This window comes from Apium graveolens, chromosome 4 (assembly GCF_009905375.1).
Source record: "Apium graveolens cultivar Ventura chromosome 4, ASM990537v1, whole genome shotgun sequence".
Taxonomy (NCBI): Eukaryota; Viridiplantae; Streptophyta; class Magnoliopsida; order Apiales; family Apiaceae; genus Apium; species Apium graveolens.
In genome coordinates this window covers 2,042,974-2,064,630 of record NC_133650.1, presented here as the reverse complement: position 1 = coordinate 2,064,630, position 21,657 = coordinate 2,042,974, and the positions used below count along the sequence as shown (strand labels likewise).

At 44.6% G+C, this 21,657-nt stretch overlaps 2 protein-coding genes across 2 annotated transcripts; both read right to left on the bottom strand.

The window, feature by feature from the left end:
- Positions 1-14,522: 14,522 nt before the first annotated feature.
- On the bottom strand, positions 14,523-18,817 carry LOC141717081 (uncharacterized). The gene is made up of 4 exons (XM_074519194.1): positions 16,384-18,817; positions 15,947-16,122; positions 15,518-15,874; positions 14,523-14,582 (listed from the first exon to the last, which is right to left on the bottom strand). The coding sequence occupies exons 1-4, from the start codon at positions 18,815-18,817 to the stop codon at positions 14,523-14,525; spliced, it is 3,027 nt and encodes a 1,008-aa protein (XP_074375295.1).
- A 706-nt stretch (positions 18,818-19,523) lies between these two features.
- On the bottom strand, positions 19,524-20,825 carry LOC141717076 (uncharacterized). Its single transcript, XM_074519193.1, has one exon. It carries the CDS (start codon positions 20,823-20,825, stop codon positions 19,524-19,526), a length of 1,302 nt encoding a protein of 433 aa, XP_074375294.1.
- Between the last annotated feature and the right edge of the window lie 832 nt (positions 20,826-21,657).

Below are 21,657 nucleotides of genomic sequence, written 5' to 3'. Positions count from 1 at the left end.
CCATCAAAATAGAGAACCCAATATTCCTTCTCCTTAACACCCTTTTCTTTGTCTCCTTTATCACCTTCTGTGTTTTAAGGTATAGTATCTTCCTGCCCCCTGGCTTCTTGGTTGGGTATGGTACATTCTACCACTAAGTCAGCCAATTCCTGGGCTTTTATTGCCATTTGTGGCTTGTACTTGATGTCAAATTCTCCCAATTATATTGCCCACTTAATTAGCCTCCCACTAGCTTTGGGACTATGAATAATGTTTCTCAAGGGCTGATTTGTTAGCACTTCAATTTTATGAGCCTGGAAATAAGGGCACAAATTCCTTGAGGCCATTACTAAGGCTAAAACAAACTTCTCAATAGTCGAATAATTCAACTCAGCTCCATGCAAAATCTTACTAACATAGTATATGGGTTTCTGTACTTTAAGTTCCTCCTTAACCAATACAGCGCTCAAGGCATTTTCTGAAACGGCCAAGTACAAGTATAAAGTTTCATTCAGAATTGGCTTAGCCAACAACGGGGCCTGAGCCATATATTTCTTTAATTCTTCAAATGCCTTCTGGCTTTCCTCAGTCCATACGAAATCTTTCACTTTCTTCAAGGATTTGAAGAATGACAAGCACTTGTCTCCAGATTTGGAGATGAAACGTCCTAGAGCTGCAACTCTTCTGGTGAGTTTCTGAACGTCCTTTATGGAACGTGGTGATTCCATGTCTAGGATAACCTTTATTTTATCAGGATTAGCCTCGATTCCCCTCTTGGAGACCATCATACCTAAAAACTTTCCGGATCCCAATCCAAAAGCACACTTTGCAGGATTTAGCATCATTTTGTGATATCTCAAGACCTCAAAAGCTTCCCTCAAATGGGTTATGTGGTCAATCCTCACTAGACTATTGACTAACATGTCATCGACATAAACTTCCATAGTCTTACCAATAAGATCCTTTAAAATCTTATTTACCAACCTTTGATAGGTAGCTCCTGCATTCTTGAGACCAAACGCCATAACAAGATAACAAAAAATACCAAATTCAGTAATGAATGATACCTTTAGGATGTCATCCTTATGCATCTTAATCTGATTGTATCCACTGAATCCATCCATGAAGCTCAACATCTCATGACCAGCAGTAGCATCTATCAATGTATTTATCCTCGGCAACGGGAAACAATCCTGTGGACATGCATCATTTAGATCAGTGAAGTCCACGCACATTCTCCACTTTCCATTAGCCTTCTTCACCAATACAAGGTTTGCGAACCATTCCAGAAACTGTACCTCTTTAATGAAACCAGCCTCTAAGAGCTTCTCTACTTCTTGCTTAATAGCTTTTTGCCTCTTTAAAGCAAAACTTCTTTTCTTTTGCTTCACAGTCTTTCAATTTGGATCCACGTTCAGCTTGTGAGTGATCAGTTCCGGGTCTATTCCTGGCATATCAGCTGCCGACCATGCAAACACATCACTATTTTCTTGCAAAAATTTCACCAACTTCCCTTTAAGGGGCTCCTCTAGTGTTGCTCCAATGAAAGTCACTTTCTCAGGATCCTCGAGAGCCAAAGGAATCGGAACCAAGTCTTCTGATGGCTTCCCTCTTTTCTCATCATTCTCACGGATATCCAGGTCTTCAATAGGCAGAACCTACTCCCCAACTTTTGATCTCCTTTCTCTTCTCCAATCCCATTCCGGGTGGGAAACTTCATCACTGAATGGTAGGAAGTAGGGACTGCCTTGAAGGCATGTATTCCTGTTCTTCCCATAATTGCGTTGTAAGTTGAACTAGCCTTCACCACCACAAAGTCCAACATGTGTGTTGCTTGTCTTAGTTCTTGACCTATGGTCATTGGCAACTTAATTATCCCTTCCACGGGGCACTCTACGCATACAAATCCATATATCGGCATATCGGTCAGGGTTAATTGAGAATCATTGTAACCCATCCTTAAAAAGGTATCATGGAGCAAGATGTCCACCGAGGCACCATTATCTACAAGGACCCTCTTCACCGGGTTGTTCCCTATTATTAGTGTTATGACTAGCGGGCCGTCATGATGAAATTTCACACCCTCCAAGTCAGAGTCATCAAATGTCATTGTCACTCCTGTCCTAGCCCTCTTCGGGGCTTCCCCAACAATATGCATAACTTCTATAGTATATGTTTTCCTTGAGTTTTTGGATGAACCAGCAGTAGTTGGCCCTCCAAAGATAGTATTTATCACAGGCCCTCGGGGTCGTGGTCCTCCAAAGATTGCATTTATCACCGGTCCCCTAGGCTGGGGATTTCACCCCTGATCGTCTTGGTCCCTCCTACGATCATCAAAATACTTTCTCCCATTGTTATTCTTATCTCCTCCATCTCCAGTGTATTTTCTCAACCTTCCTTTTCGAATGAGAAATTATATTTCATCTTTCAATTGTCTACATCATCGATGTCATGACCATCATCCTTGTGAAATCTGCAATATTTGATCTTGTCTAGCTTGGTCAGATCAGCCTTCAGGGGATTAGGCCAATGAATATCTCTATCTTTCTCGATTTCCATCAAGATCTGGCTTCTAGGAGCATTCAACTTAGCATATTCAGTGAACTTTTGCCCAGGTCCTCCCTTCTTCAAAGTTGAATCAGTGTTTTGCTCAGTTCTAGGATACTTGTCCTTAGCAATATATTCTAGATCAGTCTTTCGCTTCTTGCCACCAGCGGGCTCGTTATTCACTACCGTCTACCTCATGCTCTCCTCCACTTTGATGTACTTCCTGGCCCTATCTTGGAGCTGTAACATACTTTTAGGGGGACGCTTGGCTAATGACATCTTGAAGAACTCATCCCTGGTTCCCTGTTGCAGTGCTATCATAGCTACCTTGTCATCAAGGTCTGGGACCTTTAAAGCTTCCTTGGTGAAATGATTCAGATAGTCTCTCAATGACTCTTTTGCTCCTTGCACAATGATCATGAGGGATGCTGAACTTTTCTCATGCACTCTCCCACTGATGAATTGCTTAATAAAAGCCTGACTTAACTCTCTGAAGGATCCAATAGAATTCGGAGGCAAATGGCTATACCATCTTTGAGCCATTCCCGACAGGGTTTGAGGAAAGGCCCGACACTTAATAGCGTCGTTCACGGGGTACAGCAACAGTGCATTAGAGAATGTCCTGACATGATTAGCGGGATCTCCTGTGCCATCATAAGCTTTGATGATGGGCATCTTAAACTTCCTTGAGATATGGGCGTTCATTATTTCTTTAGTGAATGATGGAGTCGGATCATCAGGATCTCCCAAGAGAAGAAGATTACTTGGATCAGCCCTTGTGACAACAGTCCTTCTCTGTAATGGACCATCCAGGTCTATGATTGGAGGAGGATTTTTTCCCCTTGGAGGTAGTGGGGGTCTGGAGGTCTGGTGCGCCTCCAAGTCGCTCTTTAGCCTTTGAATCTCAGCCTCGTGAGCTCTGATTCTCTCCTGCACTTCTTGGGGATTCGTCCCTTGGGTGTCCCTAGGACGCTGGTTACCATAAGGCATCGGTTCTTTACCAGCACGCCTCCTTCTTGGGGCCACATTATCATCCGAAGATTCGGAGTCTCTCTCAGTATAAGGACCATAAAATTCTTGATCCTCCGGAATAGGAGCCAAACCACGTATATATTGGGGTGTCTGCCCTTGTGCTTCACTCCGATTAGCATGTCCACTTCCTCCAACCTCGGGGTACAGGAGCATCCCATAAGGGGGGTTAGTGGTCACAACAGTTGAATACTCATACCCAACAGGTCAAGAATTCACAGGTGTATGTAGCTGTTGAAATTGAGAATTCGTCCCTTGAGGAGCCGGGGGAATCGTCCCTTGTGGCTGAGGTTCAGTTGCCCCTACCTGGGCTCCTCCTTGGGTGGCGGCATAGGTCAAATACGGAGGTATCTCCACTGTTGACGAAATCATTTGGGTCGTCTCAACTGGTGTTCCTCCAGGGGCGCTGTTTTCACTCCGTGTTCTCGCCATGGTTGTTGTTATGCTTTCCCACAGGCGGCACCAAATGTTATGGATAAAAAACTAGGGTTAGGAGACTTGTTGAACAAGTTCTCAGACTTTGTATAGACTTTGAAGTCCTAGAATAGAGGAATCAGATTCCTAGTTGGTGTAGGTGCCCTTGAGGCTATCTTTTATAGAATTACATCATCGTTAGGACTCATTTAATGAGCTGGTAATCCCCCCATTTATTAATTATGAAATTAATAAATAATTAGTACTTTATGCCTCATTAATTGGGCTTCGTTATTGGACCGTATCAGGTTTAATTAATTCAACATTAACTATATTTCTAGGCTAATTTTAGGCCCATATCACATTCTTTTTATATCAACTGACACATCACTGGAATCTGGTACTCATTTAAACATTCCCATTTCACATAGTAACACATAATTCATCTAATTACACTTTACTCGCAAAATTAATTCGCGAAAATTCCCAGTCGTTACAATCTACCCCTTCTGTCCCCAAAATCTAGTCTAAACAAATAAATGGGGATATTTCTCTTGCATTTCACTCTTTAATTCCCAAGTCGAATCCTCTATCTTAGGATTTCTCCATAATACTCTAACTAAAGGTACAACTTTATTTCTGAGCTTCTTCTCTTTTCGATCTAAGATTCGAACAGGTTGTTCGACGTAAGACAGGTCTTGCTGAATTTCCACCGATTCCAATTCGATCACATGGCTTGCATCAGCATTATATTTTTTTAGAAGAGAAACGTGAAACACGTTATGAAGATGTTGCATCTGTGGTGGTAACGCTAACTCATAGGCCACTTTACTGACTTGTTTAAGTACTTCGAACGGTCCAATATACTTAGGACTCAGCTTTCCTTTCTTCCCGAATTTGGATAACCCTTTCCACGGAGATATCTTTAACAACATTTTGCCTCCGGGCTCAAATTGCATATCTTTTCAATTTTGATCTGCGTATTTCTTTTGTCGATCTTGAGCAGCAATCAACCTTTTACGAATCACTTCCACTTTCTCTTTCGTTTGTTGAACTAGCTCTGGGCCAATTAGTTTGCGCTCACCAACCTCGTCCCAATATGTAGGGGATCTGCACTTTCTTCCATACAATGTTTCATAAGGCGGCATGCCAATACTCGCGTGATAACTGTTGTTGTAGAAAAACTCAATCAATGACAAATGATCGTCCCAATTTCTTTTGAAATACAATGCACAGGTTCGCAATATATCCTCGATCGTTTGAATTGTCCTTTTGCTTTGTCCGTCAGTCTACGGATGATACTCCGTGCTCATTTTCAATTTAGTTCCCAAATGATCATGAAATTATCGCCAAAATCTCTAGTTAAATCTCGGATCTCTATCGGATATGATAGACACTGGAACTCCGTGACACATCACAATCTCGTCCAAATACATTTTGATCAACTTTTCCAATGAAAATATTTCGTTGATAGGCAAGAAATATGCTGATTTTGCTAGTCGATCGACTATCACCCAAAGCACTTCATGATTAGACTTGGTCTTTGGCAATCCTACCACGAAATCCATCGCGATATGTTCCCATTTCCATTCAGGTATGTTCAGTGGTTGAAGCAATCCACTCGGTCGCTGATGTTCCGCTTTGACTCTTTGACATGTATAGCATTTACTTATCCATTCCGCGATTTCCTTTTTCATGTTTGGCCGCCAATAACTTCCTTTTAAGTCCTTATACATCTTTGTACTTCCAGGATGAATTGGAAATCTGGAGTTATGCGCTTCGTGCAAAATCTCATGCTTTAGCTCCACAATATTAGGTATCCAAATGTGTGAGTTAACGCGATATATTCATTTTTCATCCTTTTGAGCTCTAACTTCCTCTCCTGTCAACTTATCTTTCTCGTGGTTCATTACTTGATCTTGACAACATCGAATCTTTTCCAAAATTTCTGGTTGAAATGACATTGCATACATGGATCCTCCTCCTAATTATGGAATCTGTACTTTTATTTCCAACTTCTCAAAATCCTTGATCAAATCTTCTGATGAAGTTAACATATTCAATCATTCTTTGCGGCTTAAAGCATCTGCTACCACATTCGCTTTTCCGGGGTGATAACTTATCATACAGTCGTAATCTTTGATTAATTCTAACCACCTTCTATGTCTCATATTCAACTCCTTCTGAGTAAAATTAAACTTTAAAATCTTATGATCCGTATAGATCTCACACTTTTATCCGTATAATTAGTACCTCCAAATCTTAAGAGCAAACACAATCGCCGTTAATTCTAAATCATGTGTGGGATACTTCTTTTCATGTGTCTTTAGTTTCCTTGACGCATATACTATTACTTTCCTGTGTTGCATTAACACACATCCTAACCCTTTATATGAAGCATCGCTAAAGATCACAAACTCTCATTTTTCATCTGGTAGCACTAAAACTGGGGCGGTTACCAATCTCTTCTTCAACTTTTGAAAACTTTCTTCATATTTATCCATCCACACAAACTTCTCGTTCTTCCTTGTCAACTTAGTCAATGGAACAACAATCTTGGAGAAATCTTGCACAAATCTTCTATAGTATCCAGCTAATCCCAGAAAACTTCTGACCTCCGTAGGAGTCTTGGGCCTTTCCCAATTCATTACAGCATCTATCTTGGCTAAGTCTACTTTAATTTCTTCACTATTGACTACATGTCCAAGAAACTGAACTTATTTCAACCAAAACTCGCACTGTGAAAACTTGGCATATAAATTTTCTTTTCTCAAAACCTCTAAAGAAATCCTCAAATGTTCCATATGATCTTCCTCCGTTTTGGAATATATCAAAATATCGTCGATAAATACTATAACGAACTTATCCAAATACTTCTTGAACACTCTATTCATAAGATCCATAAATGCGGCTGGCGCGTTTGTCAAACCAAACGCCATTACCAAAAACTCATAGTGCCCATATCTCGTTTGAAACGCCGTCTTGGGTATATCTTCCGCTTTAATCTTCAGCTGATAATACCCAGATCTTAAATCAATATTTAAAAAATAAGTAGCTCATTTTAATTGATCAAACAAGTCATCGATTCGTGGTAGAGGGTACTTATTCTTAATCGTCAACTTATTCAATTCGCGATAATCAATGTACAGCCTCATACTTCCGTCTTTCTTCTTCACAAATAACACTGGTGCACCCCACGAGGATACACTTAGGTGTATTACTCCTTTGTACAACAATTCTTGCAATTACGTTGCTAATTCCTTCATCTCAACTGGCATCGTTCGATAGGGAGCTTTCGATACTAGTTCCGTTCCAGGAGCCAAATCAATCGTGAACTCGAACTCTCGGTCTGGAGGTAGTCCATGTAATTCATCTGGAAATACATCGGGAAAATCTCTTACTACTGGAATATCCTCAATCCTTACGGATTCTTTTTCCATTTCTTTGATATGAGCCAAATAAGCTTCGCATCCTTGACGTAACAATCTCCTCGTCTGAATAGCTGATAGAAACTTATTTTCTTGTCTTTTTCCCTTGAATATCACTTCAACACCATTCTTGGTCTTTATCTTCACCTTCTTACTTTTACACTCAATTTGCGCCTCGTGATTTGACAACCAATCCATTCCTAATATAACGTCGAACTCCCCTAACTTAAAAGGAATTATGTCAGCAGAAAAGTGTCGACCTTCTATAGTCAAATCGCAATTGGGACAAATCCTATTAGCAATAACTCTCTCTTGATTTGCTACTTTTTATAATCAAATTGGGTTCAAGAAGGTACGTGTAACACCCTATTTTTATAACAATAAAGCTACACGATATAAATAAGTCTGTATTATATTAAACTGCAATAGTGTAGCAAAGCCGAATAACATAATAAAATCCATGGTCTAATACTCCAATAATGATAGAAATAGGATGTAAACTCCACTAAAAGAGGTTTTCGAATTTATTAAGTCCACTAGTCTGAATCTCGATTAAATACTGGGTGTCACTCATCACTCTTCCCGCTTTACCCCTATTTACATGCAGAAAGGAAAATAATAAAGAGTGAGCCAAATGCTCAGTACGAATATAATCTAAACAAATTATAAAATATAAATATGAATAAATTGTGTCTTACCAACACAGAGATTTAAACTAAAAATGACAAAAAGGTCAGCAATATAATTTTGAAACAATTTATCAATATTTTATCGAATTAGTAGGATAACAATTTAAAACAATTGGCTAGCAATGAATCATAAAGTAAGGCTGAATAACAAATAAGGCGGGTACAAATATGGATCTCTTACACAAACTATACTCGCTAAACTACAATCACCAACGAAGTATAGGATAATGGTTTCTTCCTCGGTAATCCAGAAGAAGAAATAAGGAATACAAAATACATCCCAACAATATAATAGCGATCATGATCTAATCACATCTAATACCCCAGAGACGCGCTCGTATACTCAGCCACCGATACGAGTTGGTGCCTAGTTCACCTTTACTGAACTCCATGTGAACATCGTCCGTGATTAACCCACAAAGATCGGTCTAAGAGCCCAACAAATAGGTTACAAAAGTCGCTTGACTCGTTGCACGAATCGAAACGAAGTAAAACAAAATCGCAAGAAAAATGCGAAATAACAATATAAACAAGTCAAGACAACAATAATCCAAGAATAGGTAATTTGAAACGAAAACAAGATTGCGTACAAATAGATACACAATGAGTACAATAAGCTTACAACTTTAGAAAATGGATTAATAATAAATTTAATGAATATTTTATTATTTAAAAAAGAGAGAAAAATAAGGAATTTGTACCTTAAAATAGAGAGCAAACAAGTCCCAAGATATCCGGTAAATTGACTAAAAGATAGTCACGCACTACTCCTTATTCAAATCTAGGAACCAATTAAATATTTATAAATTAATATACAATCACATAATTTTGTAATTCCTAGATTAAATACGGGACAAATTATGAATTTACACAAACTAAGATAACGTGCTTAGTTAGTATATTAATAATAACCATATAATAACAAAATCATGTCGGTCAAGGTACTAGTAAAATAATATAATAATAAAATGAAAAGAGCTTGGACTTACTAACTACCAAACATGATAACCAAATAACACAAGTGTTATTGTCAACAATATTTAACTAAACTTATTGTTAAAGCCGTAAATAATAATGAGCTAAAAATATTATAATAATAAATAATTATTAACTTGCACCGCGGTCCACCCGAAGCAACCACAAGCTCAAAGAAGCATCTTTACAAAGTTTTATATTTACCAAGCTATGCCTAACATCCATAAATAAATAAATAAATCAAAAATGAAAATAATAAACTAACTAATAATACAGACTTCTAACATTGCACTAAAATAATAAGTATTTAATGAGACACAATGATGTCAATAAATTCATTAATTAAGTATTATAAAATATAATGGCACTATTAATTATAAAAGCAGGTAATTCAAATACAAACTTCACACCCATCAATCAATTAAGCGCAATAAGAAACAATGTATTTAGTGACTTGACACCTCAGTATTTAATACATCCAACAATCTCACAATAAATCTGTGCATGTATAAACATACATTAATAAACAAATATGACACTAGATGGAATAAACCGGCTAGGCATTGCAAATAAATATTAAATAAGAAAAATGTTTAAAACTAATACACTACTAAACAAGATATAAAATTCAAGTGTTAATATAACAATTGAAATTTCAATCTTTATAAATCTACTTTCTATCGTAGAAGAGTTTTAAAAAAAATGTAAACAAATAATTAACAGTTATATCACCGTTAATACAAATTTAAAACTAATTAATTATTTAAATTACACATATATTAAATAAGTACCAAGGTAATGATAATTTACAAAAAATAAAAATGATGTGGACATACTAGTAAAATAAATATTAAACAAGAACGATATATCAAAATGAGTCCGTGAAAATAAGTCAAAAATAAAATATAAAATCATCTAATAAAAAGAGTAGGCTTGAAGTTATGATTTATAATATATTCTTCTGAAAATAATGACTCGAATCTAGCACACGCCTACAAAAATAGGTGAAGGGCTGAAATATATACAGAGTAATCCAATCAAAAAACTGGATTTAATAGTAATTGTTATAGGGAGAATTTCGTATATCAATGTTGTGGAGGTTAATGGGCGAAACAAAGATCAAGGACGGTGTTTGAGGGAAGAGGAAGGTTGTTTGGTGGTGGCTGAGCTTGTATGTGGACTCCTTAAGAAAGAATAGGGTTTGTTATTCTCTGTCAAGTGTCGACTCATGTCTCATACAAGTGCCTACGTACCCTATTTATAGGGATCAAGCCTCACGTAGTTCTTGGGGAACAAGTCACGTAGGCTAGGGTTAGGACTCTTCAGCCCGTGCAGCCCAAGCCCACGATAAAGTCAGGCCTTCAGCCAATTAGTCACGTAAATCTCGACCGGCTCCACACGCTTCCTACAATCTCGCGGCATCTCCGCATTTCTTCCCGTAATTGTAGAAATAACCCGTGTCGGCCCCGAAATCTACGAGCAACTCAGTCATCTATGAGTCACTTTCCATGTTGCACATAAAGTCTTTTGATGCGGCCCGACCTGGTCACCTCGGCCCGCACCGCCTTCAATTAATAAATATAATATTACCTCTGTTTCTATAAGATGTGGGCTCATGAGCTCAGCCCGCGTGTGGGCACCTGAGCCCAGCCCGCGTGTGGGCACCTAAGCCCACCTCGCGTGAAGGCACCTGAGCCCACCTCGCGTGAAGGCACAACTGAGCCCAGCTCGCATATGAGAGCCCAAATGATAAATGTGAGCCCACCTTACATGTGTGAGCCCAGCTCGCATGTCCTCACTTGAGCCCAGCTCGCATGTGTGAGCCCAGCTCTCATGTCATGAGCCCAGCTCGCACGTGGTCACGTGAGCCCAGCTCACACACCACGAGCCCAGCTCGCATGTTACGAACCCAGCTCGCATGTCACGAGCCCAGCCCGCATGCGCTGGCCCAAGTCATATAAATCCATGGTTCTAGCCCACATGCGAGAGTCCAGCTATTTAGTGCACCCACAGGGACCTGTTTAGGGCCCATGGCCGAAAGCGGGCATAACAACTACCCCCCAAAATTCCTAGTCGCATCTTGAGGCTAGGTATTTTCCCAACATTAGCTTTTGATGGCCTCGCAGGTGTGATCCCACCAGGCCGCACAAAACCGCCTCGCACGCCTCGTCTTCGCACGCCTTTTATTTAACATTTATTTTGACAGCCGTTGGACAGCTGGCGTGGGGATCCGTGTCGTCATCTAAGATGGTGACACGCATCACCTCCCCTTTCTCTCTCCTATGCCCTATAAATATGTGAGATTTGAATTCATTTCTCACATTTCCAAAAACACTTCCTGAATTGCTGCTCAATTTGCTCAAGGATCTACCACGGCGAAGATTATCATCTCAACAAGAACCGTCTACCGGCGGCGATATTCTCCGGGAGCAGATTCATCAGGATCTTCATACACCTCTCCCACAGGTACTCTTCGATTCGAGCCTGTTTTTTATTCATGCTTATTCACGTACACCATGCGAGCACACACCACCTGTTCGATGCGAGTTCACACACAACCACAACACGCGATGCGAGCCCTTTCGCTCGTTTAGATACTTAGGTGCGATCCCGTGTGAGATGTGAGGACACTTAGGTGCGATCCCATACTTGTTTTTGTTTTCTTTTTAGGGCCACACACTAATTTTCACCATCTTTTACAGATGTCGAGTGCGTCTTCAGCCCGCTCCTATGGATCGTCTCGCTCTTCCTCGAGCCGGCTCGCACCTCTGCTAGCCCGGCTTGCTCTTCAGCTACTCCATCTCCATTAAACCAATACCCTCCTGAGCAGCGAGGCTCAAAGGACTTCTAACGCGAGCTGACCTCTCTTTCTGGTCGTCTTAGCCAACCCATCTCTCCCGGCTCAGCTATCACCCCTCAAGGGGCTTTGAACATTGCCAGAGTTGAGAACTCGATGCGAGCAGCTGGATCCGGCTCGCTTGATATTCACCTCGACCCGAACCCCGAGGATTTTACCAGGGAGAAGAATATATATGATTGGAGAAATAGGCCCGTGGACCTCTCTCATATTCCAGCCTCCCTTGGGGTAGAAGAGCTGCTAAACCGTGAGCCTGCTCCCTTGGATAAAGAACGAGCTGAGGAGATTTTAAGAGAAATGGCTGCAGAGAGGGCAGCCCGTCTGAGGCAAGCTGCAGCTAACAACCTCGACCCCATTCACCTTGACTCAGAATCAACTGACAGCGCCTTGGGGAGTGCATACTATGACACCAGGAAGAAAGGAAAAGAGCCCGTAGCTGCTGAATATCCCATCCTGGGACTCGAGGGTGAAGAGGACGGCTCACATTGGTCCTATGACTCTCCTCAGAGCGAGGAGGTGGCAGATGTTACAAGTCAGTACAAGATTTGTAACTATAACTATGTCCCCACGGCCTCTCCTGAGCCTTATGTGCCTCCTGCCCAGCCCGAGCTCGAGGGTGAAATTGTTTTCAAAAGGCAGATCATTCCTGATGGGGAGGAGAGCTCAACTGCAAATGAGGAGGTTAAGGTGCTCGCTTGCCGCGACCTTCCTACCTCGCTGACTCAGAAACATCTGGCCGAGCACATTGAGCAGTTTCAGCTCGAGGGCCATATTGTCTTGCCCCTACCTCATATGAGATGCTATAGATTCAATCACTTTGAGAATGAAGGCAGGGTGCCTCGCATGGTCTTGTCCACTTTCTTATTAAGGATGGGAATCTCCTCTCCTCTTCATCCCTTCATTAAAGATGTTTGCGAGTACTTCCAACTCGCACCCCTTCAGATTAATCCAAACGGATACCGGGCCGCCCTCGCACTGTACATCATGTACCACAAATGCGGGCACCCTTCTCTAACCGCGAGGCAGCTGGGTTACTTCCTCCATTTGAAGCATTCTCCTAACGACTTTGGGTATTTCTACTTCTCTGTCTGGTCGTGCTTCAACAAGAAGAACCTCATCCATAACGGGCCGAGCAACTCAGGGAAGTGGAAGAGCCCTTACTTCTATATCCACGAGGTGCCTCGAGTCCAGACTCATTTTTATTATAATCCATGTAAGTTTTCCCTGCCCGCTCTCGTCTCTTCTACCATAGCTCTTTCCTTTTAACAAGAATTTCTTTTATCTCCAGCCACCCCGCCTCGCACTGTCCTTGTGGGACAAAAAAAGATAAACGCGGACAGTCTTCTAAATCTTCCTAAGGCGGACCGGGACATCCGAAAACTCATAACGACCTCAAATCTGGTCGCATGTGGTTTTTTGAAGGAAGGAGTGAGGCTGACTCCTCAGAAGAAATCTAGGAAGAGAGCCAGAAAGGGTAAGAATATCGGGCCCGCACGTCCGGGCCTGGCTGCTCGCATACGCGAGCTCGTGTGCTCGCGTGCTCACTTTTTCTACATGCATCTCACTTCACATCGCACTTTAATTCTTCGTATTTTTCACCTGCTCGTATTACTTCTTTCCATTACATCTTGCTGTGACTAATCTATTGCTTTGTTGTTTTCTTTTTTAGAAATGGCCATCTCCCCTATCCCCTTCATGGAAGAGGCTGAGCAGGCTGTGGCCTCGGGCCCAGTTCAGCCCGCAGCTGCAAGCACAAGGGCTCGCTCTCAGGCCAATCCTCCGGCCCGCATGACTACTCTCTCCAAGCATCTCAAGGATTCAGGGCCCTCTCCTCGACTAAAGAGGCATAGAGGTCACAAAGAAGGAAAAACTGGCGAGCCTGAGCCAAAGAAAGCTGCTCCCTCTGATGCTCCTCTTCCCTCCTCTTCTTCTGCCAATATGGTTGCGACCACATTCGGTCGGCTCGCTCAAGGTCACATCAGCGAGCAGGATTTAAAGGATTGGTCTTCCTCTGCTCTCGAGGTTAACCAGGATGCACTCTCCCGAGCCGCGGCCGAAGTATACTATCGTCAGTTATCTAAGGCTCGAGAGATGCGAGCCCTCTGCCAGACCAACACAAAGCTCAAGGCTAAAGTCAAGTCCCTTCAGAGTAAGGTCGCTGAGCATGGGCAAGAGAAAGTTACGCTGGTGAACAACTATAATCAGAAGATAGTTAACCTGAACGCTGCTCACGACAAGGCCCTAAGGGAGCAGAAGGAGGCTCATGACCTGGCTGCCGAGGCATGGAAGAAGGAGAAGGATGCCCTTGAGGAGAGGGTGCTCGAGCTGGAGGGATCAATCTCTGCCCTGACCGAGGGCCGTGAGGCCGCCCTCGCTGATGCTAGGAACCTGGGGGCCAGGAATTTTATGAAAGTCTTTATGAAGAAGGTTCCTGACTTCGATTGGGCGGCTCTGGGTGCGAGCACAGCGAGGCATGCTGACAAGTTGAAGCTAGAGATGGAGAGGGATGCCCAAATTGCTGAGGCTCGGCCGCGCCCAGGTCGCTGGTGATGAAAATCGTGAGGGAGCAGAGGCTGATAACCCTTGATGTAATTTTAATTAGAACTAGACTTTTGACTGGGTAAGCGGGCACTCCTCTCGCCTCGCGCTTGTATTTGAAATATTCTGCCTCGGGGCATAACTTATTTAACTTTTGTTTGTATAAAATGTCAAGTCTTTTGTGTCCGCGTATGTCTTTACGGTGCTAGCTGGCTTTCTTTATTTTTGTGTTTTCTTATCATGCCTCTACTGACCAAAAGTAATCATAACTCTGGCCGCTTATGGCGAGCGTTACCCCTTCACTGCGAGCCCAATTAACCAGCTCGTGTCATTTGTTCAATCAAACAACCATTGAAAAAGAATGCCAAGTGGAACAAGCTCGCATCAACTCGCAGGTGTTGTAGGTGTGCTCGTACTAGCGGGCCGGCCTAGGAGCTTGCATGTGTCTTCTCCTCGCATCATGCGACTTTGAGTATGTTTGATGGAGGGCTGGGCCCCCTAGGTCGCATTTGTGGTCTTGAAGGCCAGGGTATGAGCTCACATCGCGGGCCTATACCTCTTTATCCTCATCTTTTATCTACTATGTGTTCATATTTGTCTAAGCGGGCCGTGGCCCGGCTCGTTTCATGTTCTTGGCATCAAGCGGGCCGGGGCCCGGCTTGATTTAACATGTTAATAAAACAACTGTTCTGTCCTCGCATGGGTTCCCAAGGATGGGGTCCCTTGCTGGGTATTTAATCTATTAACAGAAGTTAAAATATCAAGTGCACAAATAGAGATCAATCATTTATTCATAGATAATGGGAAGTGAAAGGAGTACATGCTTGTGGTCTCAGGGAGGCACCTATATGACACTACCCCCCGAGACTTAGGAATATTTTAAGATAATACTAAGTCTGAAAAGAATAATATTACTGATAATACTTGCGAAGGTGTTCCGCGTTCCAGGCTCTTGGGATCAACTTGTCTTGCATATCATTGAGGTGGTAGGTTCCCTCCCAGAGCACCGACTTTATCTTGTAAGGGCCTTCCCAATTCGCTCCAAAGACTCCGTGACTCACCACCTTGGTGTTTGGCATGACCCGGCGCAGAACCAAATCTCCCACCTTGAAAGTTCGGGCTCGAACCTTACTGTTGTAATGCCTAGCTGTCCTCTGCTGATATGCCGCTATCTTGATCTGAGCATCTTCTCGAGTTTCTTCGATCATATCCAAATAGAGCCGATGATTGACCTCGTTTGCCTCTAGGTCATAGTTGTCCCTTCGAAAAGATCCTGCTCCCACTTCTACGGGCACCATAGCTTCACACCCATACACCAGAGAGAAAGGGGTCTCTCCAGTTGTGGTTCGGGGTGTAGTGTTATAAGACCATAGGACCTGGGCGAGCTCCTCTCGCCATGCTCCTTTCTTCTCTTCAAGCTTTGCCTTTAAGGTATGCTTAATGATTTTATTAACAGCCTCTGTCTGCCCGTTACTCTGGGGGTGGCAGACTGCGCTAAAGCTCTTCTGAATCTCCAACTGCTCACAAAACTCTCGCATTTCCTTGCTATCAAATTGTTTCCCATTGTCAGATATCAGCTTGTAAGGAATGCCATAGCGACATACAATAGCCCTGTATACAAACTCCTTAAGCTTTTTCGCTGTGATGGTGGTTAGGGGCTCGGCCTCTGCCCACTTAGTGAAATAGTCTACCGCAACCACCGCATACTTGACGCCTCCCCTGGCCTTCGGGAGTTCCCCAATCAGATCAATTCCCCACATGGAGAAGGGCCAGGGGCTCATGAGGGATGTGAGAGAGGCCACGGGGCTGTTGTAATAATTGGCATATCGCTGACACTTATCACAAGCCCGGGAGAATTCAAAGGCATCTTTTTTCAGCGTTGGCCAGTAATAGCCTTGACGGAGGATTTTCTGAGGTAGAGAGCTACCTCCCGAGTGATTACCACAAATGCCCTCGTGTACTTCCCTTAGAATGTAGTTGCATTCATCTCCATCTATGCATTTGAGAAGAGGAACACTGAACCCTCTTCTGTATAGAATCCCGTCGTATATCACATAGCGGGCTGCTTTGTATTTTATCCTCCTTGCCTCGTTCTTTTCGTCCGGAAGTGAACCTTCTCTTATGTATGCTAGAATAGATGTCATCCACGTGGGGCCGAGCTCATTACTGAGGCTGCCCACCTCGTGCTCGGGCACACTAGGCTGCCTCTGTATATCAAGGGGCACGGTTCCTAGCAAAGTGCTCTCGCGGTGTAAGCCGAGCTTAGCTAACTCGTCCGCGCCTTCATTCTGCCCACGCGGGATTAGTTCCAGCCTCACCTCGTTGAATCTTGCGATTATCCTCTGTGCGCACTTCAGGTAAAGCTCTATTCTCGGCCCCTTAGCTTGATACCCCCCGTTTATCTGATAGACCACAATCATGGAGTCACTAAACACATTCAAATTCTCGACCTTCATTTCCAGAGCTAGCTTGAGACCGTTGATCAGGGCCTCATACTCAGCATCATTGTTGGTTGCATGAAAGGCCAGATAGGTCGCACGTCTGATCTTGTGCGCCTCTGGGCTGACTAGCTCAATTCCAGTTCCTGCTCCATCACCATTAGAGGCCCCATCCACAAATAGGCTCCACCATGGGGCACTATTTTGGCTTTCCAGCCCAACTCCTTCTATGCTAGGTATGACAGTAAGGGCTCCCAGCTCCACTTTTTGATGTAGAGGGAATTCTAGCACAAAATCGGCCAGGGCTTGGCCTTTGATTGCGGTCCTTGGCATGTAATCCACCTCGAACTGGCCTAGCTCAACCGTCCATTTCAACATTCGACCGGAAGACTCTGGTTTGTGCATCACTTGTCTGAGGGGGTAGGAGGTTCGTACTTCTATCCTGTGCGCCTGAAAGTATGGCCTGAGCTTTCGGGAGGCCAGGATCAGAGCATATGCTAACTTCTCGAGGCTTGTGTATCGAGTCTCGGCGTCGGCTAGCCTTTTACTCACATAATATACCGGGAGCTGGATATCATCCTCCTCTCGGACCAATACCGCACTTACTGCAAAGTCAGAGATGGCCAAGTATAGGACCAGAGTCTCTCCTGTCTTTGGGTTGGACAACATTGGAGGGCTGCTGAGATGCTTCTTTATGTTCTGAAAGGCTTCCTCACATTCTTTTGTCCATTCAAAGTTCCTCCCCAGTCCTTTAATCGCCTTGAAGAACTCCTGACATTTGTCGGAAGATTTTGAGACGAAGCGGTTCAAGGCAGCCACTCTTCCCGTTAAGCTTTGAACATCCTTCACCCGTCTGGGGGGTCTCATCTCGAGTAGAGCTCGTATCTTGGCGGGGTTGGCCTCAATGCCTCTATGGTTGACAATAAACCCCAAAAACTTTCCCGATTTGACCCCGAACACACATTTCTGGGGGTTGAGCTTCATTCTGTACTCCCTTAGAATCTGGAACATTTCTGCCAGGTGGCGGACATGATCCCTCCCTTCTTTTGACTTCACCAGCATGTCATCTACATAGGCCTCCATAGTCTTCCCCAATTGATGTTTGAACATCTTATTCACCAGCCTCTGATAGGTTGCCCCCGCATTAAGGAGCCCGAAGGGCATCCCGATGTAACAGTAAAGGCCCCGATCAGTAATAAAGGAGGTGTGCTCCTGATCTGGCCCATACATGGGGATTTGGTTATATCCTGAATAAGCATCCATAAAACTAAGCAATGCGTGCCCAGCCGTGGAATCAACCAGCTGGTCGATTCGGGGTAGAGGAAAGCTGTCCTTTGGGCAAGCTTTGTTCAGGTCGGTGAAGTCTACACATGTTCTCCACTTGCCATTGGGCTTCTTGACAAGCACGGGGTTGGCAAGCCACATGGGGTAGAAGGCTTCCCTTACCAGCCCTGCCTCCATTAGTCTATCCATTTCTTCTCTGAGGGCCTCTGCCCTCTCTCCACTAATTGGCCGTCTCTTCTGTCTAACCCCCTTCTTTTTCGGGTCCAAGTTGAGCTGGTGGCACATGACATTTGGGTCAATCCCTATCATATCAGAGTGTGACCATGCAAAGACATCCAAATTCTCTCTTAGGAAGCGGGCTAGATCCTCCCTCAAGTCAGGACTTAGGTTAGAGCCTATTCTGAGTACCTTGAGGGGGTCATTTGGGTCTACCAAGATCGGGATTGTATACTTTGCGGCCCCAGCCCTCTCAACCATTGAAGGCATCCTTGGGTCTAAATCTGATCGAGCTTCACTAGACTCTCCCACTTCTGTGATTGTCAAACCTCCCATATCCTCGGGCTCAGGCTGGTGAGCTCGGGCCGGATTTATCAAGCGTTCAGAGGTCGTAGTGACAGTGCGAGTGATTCTGTTGGGCATATCCGTAGTGGTTGTTGTTTCTTTGCGTGCCCACTTCCCTGTCCTGGGTCTTGAGGCGATTTATCCTGGGCTCTCTTCTTCATCACTTGCCTCTTCCACAATCCCTTCTTGTATTGACATGATGGGCTGAGAGGTTTCCATCAGCAAGACTCCTGGGCGCGGCTCCACCTGAATCCCCATATGCTCGAAATAGTTCTCGGGCAATTCCTCGATTGAAATCAGGTTACAAGTCTCGTGCCCCTCGGGACGTACTCTCTTCCTTCCCTCAGCTTCTTTCATGAGGACATCGCCTTCACTCGGTTCGACCATCTCCTTTGATGCACCTCCTGACTCGGCCGCCCTAAATGCCTGGTTGTAGCAGACCCTTGATTCGTATTGACAGCTTTTCAAGAAGCCTACCCCCGTGGGGGTTGGGAATTTTATCGTCATGTGATGGATCAAGGTCACCATCCTCATTGCCCTCATAAGGGGTCTGCCCACTATGACATTATAGGCACAAGGTTGGTCTACAACTGTAAACATAGCGATCTGGGTGGCCACATGAGGCTCTTCTCCAATGGTCACCGGGAGCCGAATTGTCCCTTTCACTCCGATTGAGTTTCCCGTGAACCCGTATAGGTGTCCACCTGTCGAGGTTAGTTCTCTATCCAACAATCCCAGCTTCTTGAAGGCATCATAAGTCAGAACATCAGCCGAGCTCCCGGTATCAACCATTGCTCGGTGAACATTCACCGTCCCAATCTTTTTTTATGACCAGGGCATCTGTATGAGGGTAATGCACCCATTTGGCATCATTTTCCCTAAACACGATGTCATCGGCCTCCCTTTCAAAGAGCTCCGGGGGCCTTTGGCTCAGATGGTTGACGTTGGTGAGGGGCTTATCCTTTGCTTCTCGAGCATATCTGTTCATTGCCTTCCGGCTGTCTCCACCTATGTGAGACCCACCTAGGATAATATGAATGCTACCAGCCCGAGCTATCCTCTCTTTGTCTTCTGGGGGTGGAGGAGGGACGGTATGATAATCAGTCATGTGCTTTCGAACCTCCTTAACAACCCACTCTGTGAGCTTCCCTTGTCTTATTAGCGTCTCGATTTCATCCTTCAATTGTCTGCAATCGGCTGTATCATGCCCTGTGGCCTCATGGTATGCGCAATACTTCGAAGTATCCCTCTTGTTATAGTCTGTGAGAGGGGTTGCCTTTCTGAATACCCCATTCCCAGCATAGGTAGCATATATGTGATCAATAGAGGCTACCAGAGGGGTGTGCGTCTGCCATTTGCTCGTGTAAGGTTTCCCCGAATCTTTGTTTGTCTCCTTACCTCGGGAGGACTTGTTGGGGCTTGAACTACGCCGATATGTCTTCCTCCTCTCGTCAGGGCTCGAGGATCGATCCCTTTTGTCTCGATAGCTTTCGCTGATTTTCAGCTCCCTCATTGACTTCTCTACCCTCTTAAAGGGTTCAGCTTGCTCATAGAACTCGGCCAAGGTTCTCGGCTCACTCGCCTGGAGGCTCTTCCAGAATTTCGACCCCTCTTTCAATCCTGCAATCAAGAAATTCTTGATGGTCTCCTCGCTGGCTCCCCTAACCTTAGGAACCTCGGCGTTGAACCGACGAAAGTATTCTGCCAGGGGCTCCCCCTCCCTTTGTTTGATGTTGGCTAACGTGGCCACAGGAGGTGAGTAGTGAAGGGTGGACTGAAATTGTCTGACGAATAAATCCTCTAATTGTCTCCACGTCCTTATGCTAGCCGGTCCCAATTTGGAGAACCATTGTTGGGCACTGCCTCTGAGTGATGCCGCGAAGAGTCTGCAGCGAGTCATTTTCGGCACCTGATAGACTTCCATCTCGGTGTTAAATTGTATAAGGTATTCCGCCGGATCGGCTTCGCCGTTGAATAGAAGGTCGGGGTTGTGCCTAAATACCCGAGGTAGAGGAGATGATCGAATAGCAGCGGTAAATGGAGAGGGGGCAGCTGAGGCCGGGGGCCCTCTCTTCTCTCGCTCCATCTCATCTAATATCCTTCTCAGGTCCCCTACTCTAACGACTTCTCCTTCTCTGCCACCTCCCGCATTACTCGAATGGTGCGAGCCCTGGGGGCGCTCGTGTCGTCCTTCTCCTTCGGCTCGCGTTTATGACTCCTCTTCACGGCTGTCTCTACGCCTACGTCGCTCCTCCCTTCTGGGCGAGGTGTATTGGCGTCTTTCCGGAGGGGTCGCTGCCCGCCCTCTTTTCGAGCCTCTTCGACCCACGGGCTCCTTCTCTTCTCTCTCCTTTTTGCAATTCTCTAATTTAAGCCTGAGGTCATGCTCGCTTAGCTTTTTACCCACTCGGTCTAGCACGCTGGTCGACCTTGCCTTAGATGAAGCTGGCTTTTGCCCCGATCCCGTAGAGATCTGGCTGCCCCGCTCATCATGGCCTCGGGGTATATCTTCCTTTTCGCGCGATGTTTCTTTCTTCTTCTTGGTCTCAGTTGCCACGTCATCAAAATCGTGGATCAGCTTCTTCTGAGGACCTTTGCCCTTCCAGCTACGCTGAGAGACCTTGAGGCGGCGCGCCTTACGCTTAGCGTTCTGGATCGAGCTTTTCTCTACCCTTGTCATCCGGGCGTTGATCTGGTTCATCTGATCGGCCAGCCCTTCGAGATACGTCATGACTGCCTGTCCATCCACGGTTGCAATTGGTGGAGGTGGCGCCTGATTTTACGGGGGCGTGTGCTCGACCCCGTTCTGGTCCTTCTTCTTGCCTTCGCTTCCTGGTGTCGCCGCTTGCTTGCTTTCTTTGGTCATCTTTCTCCCTAAGATGAACGAGCCCCTCCTTCTAGCGCTAAATGTTATAGGG

Coding starts and splice junctions, on each gene's coding strand:
- LOC141717081 (XM_074519194.1), bottom strand. CDS start 18,817: ATGCCCAACAGAATCACTCGCACTGTCACTACGACCTCTGAACGCTTG. Junction 16,123..16,383: donor TTGTGGTAATCACTCGGGAG/GTAGCTCTCTAC, acceptor CTAAGTGGGCAG/AGGCCGAGCCCCTAACCACC. Junction 15,875..15,946: donor TTCAGAAGAGCTTTAGCGCA/GTCTGCCACCCC, acceptor TTAAAGGCAAAG/CTTGAAGAGAAGAAAGGAGC.
- LOC141717076 (XM_074519193.1), bottom strand. CDS start 20,825: ATGGAGCGAGAGAAGAGAGGGCCCCCGGCCTCAGCTGCCCCCTCTCCA.